This window comes from Crocodylus siamensis, chromosome 2, assembly GCF_052110815.1.
Source record: "Crocodylus siamensis isolate JL-2025a chromosome 2, ASM5211081v1, whole genome shotgun sequence".
NCBI classification, from domain to species: Eukaryota; Metazoa; Chordata; order Crocodylia; family Crocodylidae; genus Crocodylus; species Crocodylus siamensis.
The window spans coordinates 69,027,317-69,040,747 of NC_143396.1; the positions used below are offsets into that span (position 1 = coordinate 69,027,317).

The 13,431-nt window shown below is 37.6% G+C and overlaps 1 protein-coding gene across 13 annotated transcripts in view; it reads right to left on the reverse strand.

Annotated features, from left to right (window-relative positions):
- Positions 1-13,431, reverse strand: part of TENM3 (teneurin transmembrane protein 3) — a 2,356,642-nt gene that overhangs the window by 41,378 nt on the left and 2,301,833 nt on the right. For all 13 annotated transcript variants that reach the window (XM_090036139.1, XM_090036135.1, XM_090036141.1 and 10 more), the window contains 4 exons: positions 9,356-9,605; positions 3,058-3,290; positions 2,348-2,502; positions 491-1,365 (listed from right to left, as the gene is read on the reverse strand). In XM_090036139.1, the coding sequence (XP_089892265.1) occupies positions 491-1,365; positions 2,348-2,502; positions 3,058-3,290; positions 9,356-9,605 (1,513 nt within the window). The remainder of the gene's footprint in view (positions 1-490; positions 1,366-2,347; positions 2,503-3,057; positions 3,291-9,355; positions 9,606-13,431) is intronic.

A 13,431-nucleotide genomic window follows, 5' to 3' on the forward strand; every position in this document is an offset into this window, starting at 1 on the left:
CAAAAGACGCATTTCACAGAATTCTTCCCATTAAAAGACTGAACAGACAACCTTGGGCACTAGAGTAAATTTATGACAGTGACTTAGTATTTACTGTAGCTCCAACGTGACTCTAATGAGCAACAGGAGAGAGAACTCTAGATTTTTAATGCAAAACTATAAAAGCTTGTTTGCCTGAGTTATCACTCTCTGGATGAAAGTATACTGCTGTCTCGTAATTATTTTTATTAAAGTATAAAATATAGATTCAGAATCATCAATCTAAGATTGTTTTTCAGATTAAAGGTAAGTAGGCGTCAGACCAACAAAGACAGTATAGGAATGAAAATTGTTGTGTGTGTTATGTAGGCGTCAGACCGATAAAGACAGTATAGGAATGAAAACTGTTGTTTCTGTTAGCAGTATTGTTTTTAAAATTAGAGTCCAAATCATGATAATATGTAGGTTAAGTGAAGGAGAAATCATAAAACTTGATATTTTTTGTACTCACTCAAAAAAAGTGGTCCATCCAGTCTCATCACTTTTAGTTGCCAGAAGTCCACTGTTGCCATGGTAAGTAAATAAAACAAGCTCCAGTCCTTGGGCAGTCATACTTTTCAAACATCCATTGGTGCCTATAGTTAGCCAGATCACTTGGTTATCAGGAGATACCACTCTCACTGGCATCCGGTTGGGATCCCGTCTTATACGAAGAGTATTCCCATTGCTATCTGTCACTGCAGTAATATCATTATCATTACTGTAGCTGAAGTTGTACAGATAGTCTCCAGTGACTAAGCTCACAGTGTACTGGTGCGTACCATTAACATCAAAAATATAGAGCTCTTGATCAGTTGGAGAAGCAACTTCATAAAAGTTCACTGAATTCAGCAAAGGTTTGTTTTTTGACACAGCTCGTATCCGAATATTTCCAAGATCAGCAATATACAACGTGCCATCTGGAGACACAGCTAGGGAGGAAGGGGCATTCAGTTTGGCATCTTTAGCGTAGCCATCACCGTTTTGGTAACAGTCACAGTTGACATCGTTTTTGCAATCACACTCTGAAGGTATTCCAGCAACCAGAGAGATCTCTCCATCAGTTGTCACTTGTCTTATCCTGTTGATCTTTTTTTCATCAGTTTCTGTAATGTAAAGTACTCCATTGTAGGATACTGCAATAGCGGTTGCTGATTCTAAAGTGGTTTGTACAGCATGCTTTCCCACAGAGTACTCCACTCCAGGAACTTGGCAATGCATCGGCCTCCCAGCAGCAATACGGACCTGACGGTTTTCAGTAATTTGCAAAACTACATTGTTATCTAAAACGTAAATGGAGTTATCCATTGGATTGATTGCTAGATCTGTGGGCCACTCCAGGCGTACCTTAACAAAGAAAAGGGTTTCATTAGGTCAGTTAACTTGGGTTCAGTGAAACTGGCTTGCTCAACTAAATTTAACATGCGTTTAGATAATACTTTAAGGGTGTTTCTATTTTGATAGATCAGATGAGACACATATCTTTTGAAAAAGAATACTGAAATTCACCTTTTTTGGGGGGGTCAAAGTATAGATCTTACAAAAACGTGCGCTGGATTTATAGGCAAGAAAGACAGTTAAAAAGTATGGGCAACTCCCTGGCGGACCTGGAAGTGAACCAGAAGTGCTTCTGGTCCACTTCTGGGTCTGCTGCTGAGTGTGCTGGGGAGCCCCCCATGCTCCTGTGGACTGCTCCATCCGCCCCAGCATCTCAGCATTCACGAGCCACCTGGGACCTTGAGGTACGTAGAAAAAACATTTAAAGCTGTGTCTATGCCCGAATCATCTAATCTTTCCGAATCTCTCCAAATCAATTTGGAGGGTTCCGATTCAATTTGGAGAGATTAAAAGGTCTTCTGAATCAATTCTGATTCGGAGATTTAGCCACTGAATCAGGCCGAATCTCCACCCTGTCGAATCAGCAACTGAAGCTTTGCACAGTCCTAGTTCTTAGTGCTCTAGACTGTCCTGGTATTCACACTAATAGACTAAGGACTTTAATGGCTCAGTTGTTTTAAAAATATCAGCTTGCCAATAGTGTTCTAATATATTTGCTACTGCACTGGTATTTTATTACTGTACTTAATATTTCTTGCTGATAATTATATTGTTCTGTTCCATAATTAACTTGGTGCACAGAAAAAACTGAATACACCAGTATTTATTGGCTAGTAGAATACACTGGAATAAAGTTTCTTGTTTAAAAATGTGTTAAACATATAAACATCCAATTATGTTCCATCTGATTTTATTTTAAGTAGCAACCAAGCTGTGCAAGGGAACCTAATCTGAATCCCCCCTTTCAAAGTTAGCAGCATTTTAAAAATACCTGGCTGATGTGCATGCTAGTATCACACGTTAGAGGCCGTGCTGAGGTTAGATCATTGGAGCCAAGCAAAGTTGATATTATTCCATTCTGATCTACTTTTCTGATCATGGTCCCATCAACAAAGTAGATTAATCCATTCTTGTCAATCGCTATTCCTTTAGTCAAGAGAAACAAACCTTAGTTTTATTGCACTAGCAGTTTATTTGTCATCTTTACTAGCTAGCTGCAAAATGTTAGTGAATGGGTTTTTGCAAATTAAAGATGGAAAACAGGTCTTAGCAAGTATGTGATATAACCATTTATAAAAATACACAACATAATGAACTAAAATTTACTGTACAAGCTACACTCACTGACTACATATATGGTTCTACAAATAGTAAAATGAGAGGCGTCTGGTATTTTAGTTTACCTGAAAAACAGAATAAATGGGCACGCTCCATTATAATTTTTAAGCCTTTGACTATAATTGATTAAATACACATTTTTATGATGGTTTGAAAAATGGTGCACAACACTGAATGCCAGACAGTTATGGCAAAATCAGCGTTGGCCATTTTCAGCTTCATTTTCTATGACCCATCTACAAAAACAAGATGAAAAGCCCACAGAAGCACAGCTGTGAGTAAAGAATGAAGCCCACTGTTACACAGACTTAGGCACCAACTCTGTATTTTCTTTTCTTATCGTGAATTGATAACTTCCTTTACCTTTGGGACTCATGAGAGTTGCCTCCACAGCTTTGCCACCATCACCGCATCTTGCCTCATCAAACGGAAGGCACTGCTCTCCAGTTCCTGCTACTATATCAGCATTTTTTGTCAGATCTTTTGCACCAGTGAGTGACTTTGGCCGATAAATTCTGCGTGTATTAGTGTCAGAAACATACAAATCTCCTGTGACTGGGTCGGTTGCAAGGTAGTATCTGTGAGCTGGGTTGCTGCTGTAAAATGAGATCACATATTTAAACATAAAGGAGATCTCGTAGTTAAACACAGAGAAATAAATTACACATAAGACAGTTTCAGATTACGGAAGGATTACAACATACTGGACCTAAAAAGAATAAAAGCAGTTCCCAATTTCAATTAGAAATGACTCCTCTCTCTGAACTGGACCAAAGCAAAGCAATGGATTCTTAAAACTCTCAGCCATTTGGATCATGATTTTGATCCAATATTTTGCAGAGTAGCCAAGTCTCTGGCTTATATTTAGTCACTGTTATCTTCATATACTTTTTATTACAATTTATATAGGGCTGCTGGGGTGCATGGTTTATATTGTTCATAAACAGATAAGACAGGATTCATATTACTTCATAAGCCAGAGATAAGACATCTTTCACAGTACTGGTTTAATCTATTACTCTCTAAGGCGTGATATGCATGATTTAACACATTAGGGAACATCATCTTTGTCATCACAGCCCTGAGTGCAATTCTTCTTTTCTTCTCAATACAGAGTCAGTTTTCAAATTACTATATATTTTGGCACAAAACCACTACCTCTGCCAGCATATCCTTCATTACAGTGAAATCATATATTGCTAACCAGAAACATACACTTTGCTGTTCTTGTGGTACCACATCATTGAGAATTACTGTCTTTTCTGGCCTGCTGGTGGTATTAAAAAAAACACTCTGGAGAGTACCCTTCTTGGTTGATATATCATGATGCAGAAACTTAACCTGCTTCACTTTGGATTCTTGACCTGATTTACAGCAGTAAGAACTAAAATGAGGTCATTCAAGTACAGGAGGCAATTTCTGATCGCCTCGTAATGCACTGAGTCGGTGCCAGAAAAGTCGGTTCCATTTCTGATGTTTGCAAATGCACCGCTAAAACATATCTACCAATCTTGGAGATATCTAAACATCTGTTCACAGAATGTAATGCCTCACATTTTGTAAATAAATAACTGTGCTAATGTAACACATTTTATGTACTGCCACTTGCAAAAAGCAAGAGAGACCCATGTGAACAAGTTGTGAACAAATTATGTCTTTTAGCAGGGACAGCTTTTTATAGCTATCTGCTTTAAAATATAGACTACTGTGCCACATACATAATATTGTCTTTGGATGTAAGTGTTTACACATCTTGGCTCAGAGGAAAGAAATCAAATGAACAGCCAAATGACATTAAAATGTGCAGCACTTAACATCTTTTGTAATAGCCTCTATTTCAGAACTGAACTTTATAAAGCACAGATAAGAGAATTGCATAGATGTTTACATTAAATGTGTGTTAATTTCATAAAGCACCAGGTTAATTGCTGAAAGAGACTTGCAACTCTTTTTTAACTTACACGGGGCCGTTATTTATACCAATGTTATTTGATATGCAAAGAATTTATCACTGTTTGACATGTGTATTAACTTGTACTGATTTACGTAATTACTTTGGCCATTAAGAAATATCTTTATATTTGGAATATGTTGAATAACGCAAAATACATCTGAAGTGATTATTTAGTGTAGTTGTAAATGATGGAGTAGACAATTATTTTGGGCAGAGGGCCGTTTACTATGTTTTGGCAAGCCATCAAGGGCCACATGACAGGTAACCAGGGGTAGATAAATATTAATTTTCTAAATTTTTTAGGGTTCCTGTTGTTTCTAATTTTGAAACAACAAATTCTAACTATAACAATAATTTGATATCATTCTTCTTACCCAAGCTAACGAGTACATTAATTAATACAATATTAAATGGATGGTAATCTGACGGTGCTTTTTATTCTTGAGAAAATAGTCAGCTGTGGAGTTTGTTCAGTTAGATTATGCTGTGAGAGCTGTTATATGAAAATGTCTTAAAGGCAGAATATTTTTGAGACACACCTGATTTGCATTTAGTATTTATTTGTAATAGAAATCTCAGAAGTTGAATATTAGGGCTTAACTTTGCCATAGGAACACCAATGGTTAGTTCACAAGAGCAAGGCACAATTCAAGGATTTACGTAATATATGAAAAAGTTTACAATTAGTAACCATGCTACAGGGATTTGCATGCTATAAGGAGCAGCTGAAAGCAGTAGAAACCGAAGTACATGGTCCCTGGGGACACTGATTGGTTACTTAGATCATTTTATTTCCTTGTAATTTACAATAATAGTAAGGTCCTGACTTAGACCAGCAAAACCAGAAAAGAAACTTTAAATTCAGTTACTTCCTAACTTATTCAGCATAGCTCAAATCATGGTAGGAGGCTCTGAAGAGCATGCAATCATGCACCATGGGCTGGTATATATAGCCTCAGTATGAATTACTGTGGCTTAACTTCTACTTGCTCTACTTTACAAAGTCATAATAAAAATACTTTTTAAAACTATATTTTAAACAGCAGACTGAAGCCTAGCCATTACCTCTTCACTGCAGCCTCCTCACTGTCCTAACTTTGTCACCCTTCCCTGTTCTTTCAGTTTATATAAAATCAGAATGAAGTGTTAGGTGTTGTTACCAATGTTGTCAACAATTATGTTGCTAAAATTATCTTCCTCCTCCTGCCTCTTACCATGCTCTCTCTCTTTTAATTGCTCCAGCTGGCTGCTTCTTATTGCCTTCATCTACAGGATCTGCAATGTTTTATGAAATACTATCCCTACTTCAGCCCTTCTTTATTCTGCTTCTTCAACTGATTTTATGCCATCTAAGCTGCATGTGCCTCAAAGCCCCTTCTGTATTCTTTTACTCTCTCCTCTATGCCCCATGTACTTGGAGTATCTCCTTGTTCACCAAATGACCTTCCTGTTTAAAATAATTGCTTCTTCCATGAAGCCTATCAGCATTAATCATCTATAGGCAACAGCATGTATAAGACATCAGTTCAGCTTTGAGTTTTGATCACTGTCAGATCCTCAGCGTATCACAGCATGAACCTGATCTGCATTGTCAAACCACTGATATTTAGCTCAGGCTGTGTCGGCCTCTTTTTTAGACCCGAGGAAGGGCAATTGATGCCCAAAAGCTTGTCCAATGGCTCCCCCAACTTTAGAGTTGATCCAATAAAAGATATCCTCTTTGTGTGTATTCTCTTTGCTTCAGAGTTCAGTACTGACACATTACAAAATGACCTGTCAAAGGCTGCCGTTCTTATTTCTTAGTTTAAATAGAAAGCTTCCTCAGAATCTAAACATTTTATAAATGAAACCAGGTATGCTGCCTTATCCCCACTTCAAAGCAAACACATCTCACAAGAGTCTACCACTTCACTGTTTCTACTGTGAAAAGTCCCTCCAATTTCTGTAACATTGACAGCAATCTGCATTCATACTTCACGGGCTGAACACTGACTTTGGATTAAGAGCTCCCCTTCCATACCCATCGGTTAAGAGGCAAATCTTAATTCTAGAGCAGGTCATGTCAGCGTGCATGGGAGCTAGGAAACTTCCTAGATAGTAACTCCATAGTCACGATTGCCATGGCCTCTTTGGTCCCATATGTGACTTTCTATGTAAGGGGTAAACAGCATGGTGGCCTAGGAACACTGAGCTCTTCAACATGTGGACGGTCCCCATTGGCAGTCAAGGACTCTGTAATCCTACTGTATTCCCTTGTGTATTAACTGTGTGAGTTCCATTGCTTGGAGACTGCATGTGTATGCACATGCACGCATATGTAGGCACATGCACTTGCACAAACTAGAGCATGAAAATGCATCCTCCTCAACTGGCCAGCCCAATTTCTGAAATGCCACCATTAAGAATTTAACCAGTTACACAAGTAGTAGTGGAGAATTCTGCAGCTAAATCATATGGAAATATACCTCATTAGACAAGAATGCTTCATCCTCTAAAATACTTAGCAGTATGCAAACGTTTGGTAAGGCTTCAGAAGAGTAATTCATTCTCTTGAGGTACTGAACATGGTTATACTGTTAAAACTATAAAGTAATGCAAGCCAGGGATCTTAGATAAAGCAGCATTCTAACCAAATGGGCAGTGCTTGAAATAAATTTAATAGATGTAATAGATAAGGCCTGGAAGGGACCTTGCAAGTTCATTGGGTCCAGCCCCCTGCTGAAGGGGGCAGGAAGTCAGCTGTGGTCAAATGATCCCAGCAAGACAGGCATCCAAATGTTTCTTGAAAGTGTCCAAAGTAGGTGCTTGGCACCACTTCTTGGGGGGGAGTCTATTCTAGGCTCTGGGGACACAGACAGTAAAGAAGTTTTTTCTTATGTCCAGCCTAAAATGGTCTTCCCAGAGTTTGTGACCGTTAGACCTTGTCTTTCCTTGGGGTGACCTAATGAACAGATGTTCTCCCAGCTCCTGATGCACACCCTTTATATACTTACAGGCTGGTAACAGTGATCCATCAAAAATATGCAACAGGAGAACACCACACAATCCTCATCATTAGCACTATAAACATTATGAATGTTATATTTAGTCGTGAATTTTTTTGCTGACTATATGAAACAACATATGTGAAACATGACTTTTCAAGTACAAAAAAATTCTACAATTAGGGAAAGAAAAATCCACACGAACAAGTATGGCCAGAAGCAAAGTGAATTTTAACAGAAACCAGGCATAAGGGAAAATGAAGTGAAATGTGAATCTCTGAGGATTTGCTTAAAAAAAAGAAGACTGACAGCTAAGATGGAAAGATCCTACATGAAATCTGGCAGGGCTGCTGAGATTCATGTATCTCACATGACAAACTTTTGGCAGTCCTGTCATAGAGCCTATTGTAGTGTCATGTGTCCAGAAAGACTACAGGGTACCTACACTATTTCTCATGCTTACCAGCAGGGGCTCTTGTGTCAAAGAAACTATAAGCAGCCAAGTTCTGCCACTCTCTCTGTTGTACTCAAGTCAGTATGGGGGTGGGGGGGCGGGCAGGGGTGGCAGGAGGAGGTGAAGGCAGATGCAAAGAGCTTTACAGTACCTGCTATAGATTTTTCAAATCTTATTCTCATCTTTGCAGTTTAAAGTCCCAGCTCCTGTAGTCACTGTGCCATACAAGAATCTCAGCAATGAGGGCATGTAAGTTTGTTGCCCTCATGGTTGTGGAACTACGCTTGAAATATGACCTCCTAAAAGCCTCACCTTTTAGGCAAATACAACCCAAAATATATATATTTTTTAAATCTCATGAGTTTTGAGCTATTATTACGATATTTTGGAGCCTGATTAATGAGTTTGGAATGACTGGGCTTAACAGTAATACAGTTAAGCATGGGAGATTAAAAGGTTGGAAGGAGGGGAGAGAAATGGGGGGACAGAATAAGTGAAATGGTACAGGTAAAGTAAGTGAATTGGTGCTAATGGAACAGGTAGTGACAGAAAATGGGGATCAGTGACTGAAACCAGAATGAGGAGGAAGACAGGTTCCGAAGGGGAGCAAAAGAGAACACAGCCAAAGAGGGTCAATAACGGTGGTGATAAAAGGCACTGAATATCAGTAAATTCTGGAGCCCGACTAGTGGCATAACTCAAGGCAAAAGCCTCTTCTTTGACATCTGAAGTCATTATTTTAAAAAGCCATCGCCCTTGACAGTAACAAATATAGGAAGTGACTTATTGACAATATACATTAATTTGAAAAAAAAGAGGACAGAAAAATATAAATCTTCTTAAAATGCTTACCTATGTCTAAAATCTTTATTTCTTGGTGGAAGTAAGTAAAGAAGAGCAGTGTTAAAAAAAAGTTAGAAAAGAAAGTTAAAAGACAGAAAGGCAGCAGAACTTAAAATATACCATTATAGAAAAGAATCACCTACTTTTATCCAAGATTGTTAACATACTCTGCCTTTAAAACATGCAATAATGCAGCTAGTTTGCACTGCTATATGTTCAGATGTAGATAAGCATAGTTAAAACTTTAGTGTGAATCATATTTACTGCATTCCTTAATATGGTTTCAAAGATATGACTTTTTGTTTCAATGTATTGTGCAAAAAAGTTAATATTCTACTTTAAATGATTTGGGAGTTATTTGCTTACAAAATCTAAGAAATATTAATTCACAACATAACCTTTGTTCCAAACTAGTGAAAGATGTACCTTAGCTCTAGAACACTAGTTACATTTCCAGATGGGAATATCCGTCGAACATAGTTGAAGTCCCCTACGTAGAGGCTGCCATCTATTCCACAAGCTAAGGCAACTGGAGCTAGCAGCTTATTACCATCAGCTTGACCATTACAACTTGGGCATGAGATGCTGCGTCGCCGTCCATTCCCCATGATACTACTCACAACTGGAGGTTGCTGAGAAATAAATTGATTTTCTCCGTTTCCTTTATAGAGGATACCTGAGAAAAATACAACCCCCACAAAAAATTTTCTGTATCAAAATCTGATGGTAAGTATGTAGGTATATGTATTTATGTATACATACATTTCTATCACTCTTTGTTGATTTAATGTACTGTGAAGTAATTACATTTTGCAAAGACACTTTTCTTTCAAAAGATGATAGAATTTAGTTTATAGTAAGTATTTATACTTAAAATTAAGGCATTGCTGTTATCAAATTTAAAATATTTTAAAATACTCTTATTCACAAGATGTGGTAGAAATGTTAAAGCATTTTTAATACAAGCATGTTTATAATAATTCAATATTTTAAATGATTACCAAAGTTAATAAGCTAAACTATATATGTAAAGTATATTTATATATATTAATATATGTGGTATGTATACATACACACAAATTTCTCCCTAAATTATATATTTATATATACACACGCCCACACACACACGCACACACTATATATATAGAACATTTAGGGACATTTTGAAAAAAGTGCAGAAGGGGAATGTGAATCTCACTAATTCTCAAAAGGACTTGTGTTCCTAAATTCCTTGGGTTTGAAAATCTCCCCAAAAGATAGAAATTCTAATTATATTTACATTCATCATGGAAATTCATTACATATGGGACTTTTGATCCTGTAATCTCACTATAACCAATTGTAAAAATTCTGTTGAATATCATTGGACCACTACTGCATACACTGGATATTAATAAGGAGCTACATAAAAGTTCTGTGACTGCCACAATTTCACATTGCAAAAAGGTTTTTTCTTCATTGCCCAATAATAATCTACCTCAGGTAACAAAATCTGCCTGTACAATATATCTGCAGTTATAGATGGTTATTAAAAATGTCAAACACAACAAAAAAATGTTGTGGCAGGCCAACCTGCCCATTAAACCTATTTCTGCTTTGAGGCATGAAAGGTACAATCATTTTTATAAAGACAAAGTAATATGCCAGCAGTGCTATATTTTTTCTTTTGTTCTCCATAGGAAATCTGGGAAGCAAAATACATGTCTGCTGTTAAATCTTTCATAGTTAAAAAGCATATTTGAAGAATTTGGATTCACTTAAATGTTACCAGCGTCCTCATTATGATATAAAGCAATGATTTTGTCAAGGTCTGCTGTATGCATGGTTAGCTATTATTGCTACACTCATATGTCACAATAAATCTCTATGTGGTATAATCCATGTAAACCACATGCCACCCTGTACTTTATAGGTTTATTGATTGAACGTACAGAGTTTCAAAGGCAGTACTAAGGGCTAAGGGTTAACCTTCTTTTCAGAGATACTTTTAAAATAATCACCCCAATAAAAATATATTGATATATTGAAAAAACATGAGAAGGTGTCTTCCCCATTAACCTGAAAAAAATCAGCATAAATATATTTTCCTTTTCCCTTGGGGCATTTTAGGTTGCTTTTATTACTTTTCTAATACTATACAACTTGGGAGGGAGAAGAACCCGATCAAACATACACTATGAAATTATGAAGGATCAAACTAGCTTATGAAAACCTAAAGGAAAGTAGTCTAAATAATGCTGCATCATAAAAGCATATAGAATGTGTTTTTCATGAGGAGTCTGAGTGCAAGTCTATAATGGTATCCAAATCCCCCACCCCCTCCCATGATTACATCATTTTTGACAATCATGGAACCATAATTTTGCTGAAATAGCTGAGTTCTATAATTTTCATCAGAGGAATCCTACAAGTCAGCACACTGCACTATTACATCTGATTTATTCTGTCATTACTTTGAAAAATTGGTCCTTCACATTTCTCCTCTATTATCACAGAATGGAAAGACGAACATTAGAATATTTATTGCAGTATATCAGGATGTCCGTACAAACACCTGTCACAGTCTTCACTCCTTGCTGAATAAATTTCTCCAGCTCATCCACCTTGTCATTACAACTATCCACTCCGTTTATTCAATTAGACACACGTCACTTTGAAAAGTCATTACTTGTCAAATCTACTCTTGAACATAATTTAAAGCCACAATCAATTCACCTTGTAAATAGAAGCTATATCACTATTTTTAAGACGTGTATTATTTACACATATTTATAAATATCCAACAGTTCTTTTCTTATATTTTAAATGTAACATTTCCCATGTTTTCTCATTTTTGGGTAGCCTGGTTTTTCTGTCATTCAGCTGAAGTACTTCAGTTTATGACCCACAGACCATACAAACTAAGCAGGACCAAAATGGGTCAAATGCAGAGGGAGAAAGTGCTAAAGAATACCTGTGCTACAGGAAATTATATTTTTTCTTTAAAGTACTAAACCAGTACCCCAGGATGGTGATGGCAGAAGACAGAATAGGGTTTTCTGTATAAATTCAGTGCTTCCTAACCAAATTCCAACTTCCCATATACAGTTACTATTGAATACTGCATACTTTATTTACTTTTCTAAGTTCCTATGTAGTGTTGCTGTACACTGCTAATTAATAGCCACATTTTACTCTAAAGCTGACTACCTTTCACTGGGGAGTGAAGTGAACCTCATTTGCAGTTTTTTTAAGTGTGTTGGGATCTTTACAGGTGAAAGGTGTCATGCAACTGTTTTGTCACAATTGTGCCTGCTGTTATAATGCTCTGGACAGTCCCTAATAACCTCTACCTCTCCTTTTTCACCAGCTGAAGAGCTAGCTGTGGGAGGGGTCTGATGCTGAGAAATGATCCACATCAGTTACAGTGAACTGATTTGTGTGACTGTCACTTCTTGTAACTGTCTCTATGGAGAGAGGAAGGAGAGCCACCCTACCCAACTGGCCCTTTTTTTTTTTTTTTTACTTCAGTGGCCCAAAAGTACTAAAGAACTATTCATGAAATGGTGTGTCAGATGAAGTGGGCCATCAGGAGAAGAGTAGAAATGTAATGGTAAGTAGTTTGATTCCATAGAAACATAACACACTGGGTTGGGACTTCATTTTGATATATGATGGGAAACCTGTCAAATGTTAAACCACTAACCTCACTAATGGTCAAATCACACTGACAAGTTTGGGCTTAAATCATCCCCACTGATGCAAGCAAGTGTAATTTGTATGTCTTTGTGCTTAGGGCTGGCTACTACAATGCCTCAGTCTGAATGCCATAAGGTTGAGGCTGCCTGGGGCACATGCAGAGTTATGACCTTGTTGCATTTTGCACTTAGGATGTATATTATTTAGATGGTAGTAAGCATTACTGTGAGTTAGAAAGTTGCCTAAATAGTCACACAGTACAGGTAACCCCTGCTTAATGCTGTTTTGCTTAGTGCTGTTTCACTATGATGCTCATTTTACATTGATACCCGATTCCACTTAGTGCTCAGCGAGTTTTGTTATAACAACCACCGTCACCATTTTGGGTCATCAAAAACTTTCAGTTTTGCTTAATGCTCGTTTCACTTAATGCTCGGTTTTTCAGGAACCAATTAAGAGCACTAAGTGGGGGTTGCCTATAATGCTTACTCTGGACAGGGCTAGAACGATGCAGTCCACACACAGCTGATTATGGGTCCCAGCCCTCCCATGCACTAGAACCTTGAACTGGCCGGGATTGAAAAGCAGCTGAGTGTCAGTGCAGTGCCCTGCACCAACAAAGAGCTGTTTGTCAGTCCCAACCTCAGCACCACAGACAGTGAAGATGGCTGGTAATATCTCTGTGGGGCAGTCATATGACAGTGTAACATGTATGACTTAACACTACCTGGAGAAAACCCTAACTTTACCAGCATACAATAGCACTCAGCCTGGGTTTTTCTGCTTGAACGTGCAGATGCTATGTTTTAAGTGTAGTTAACATG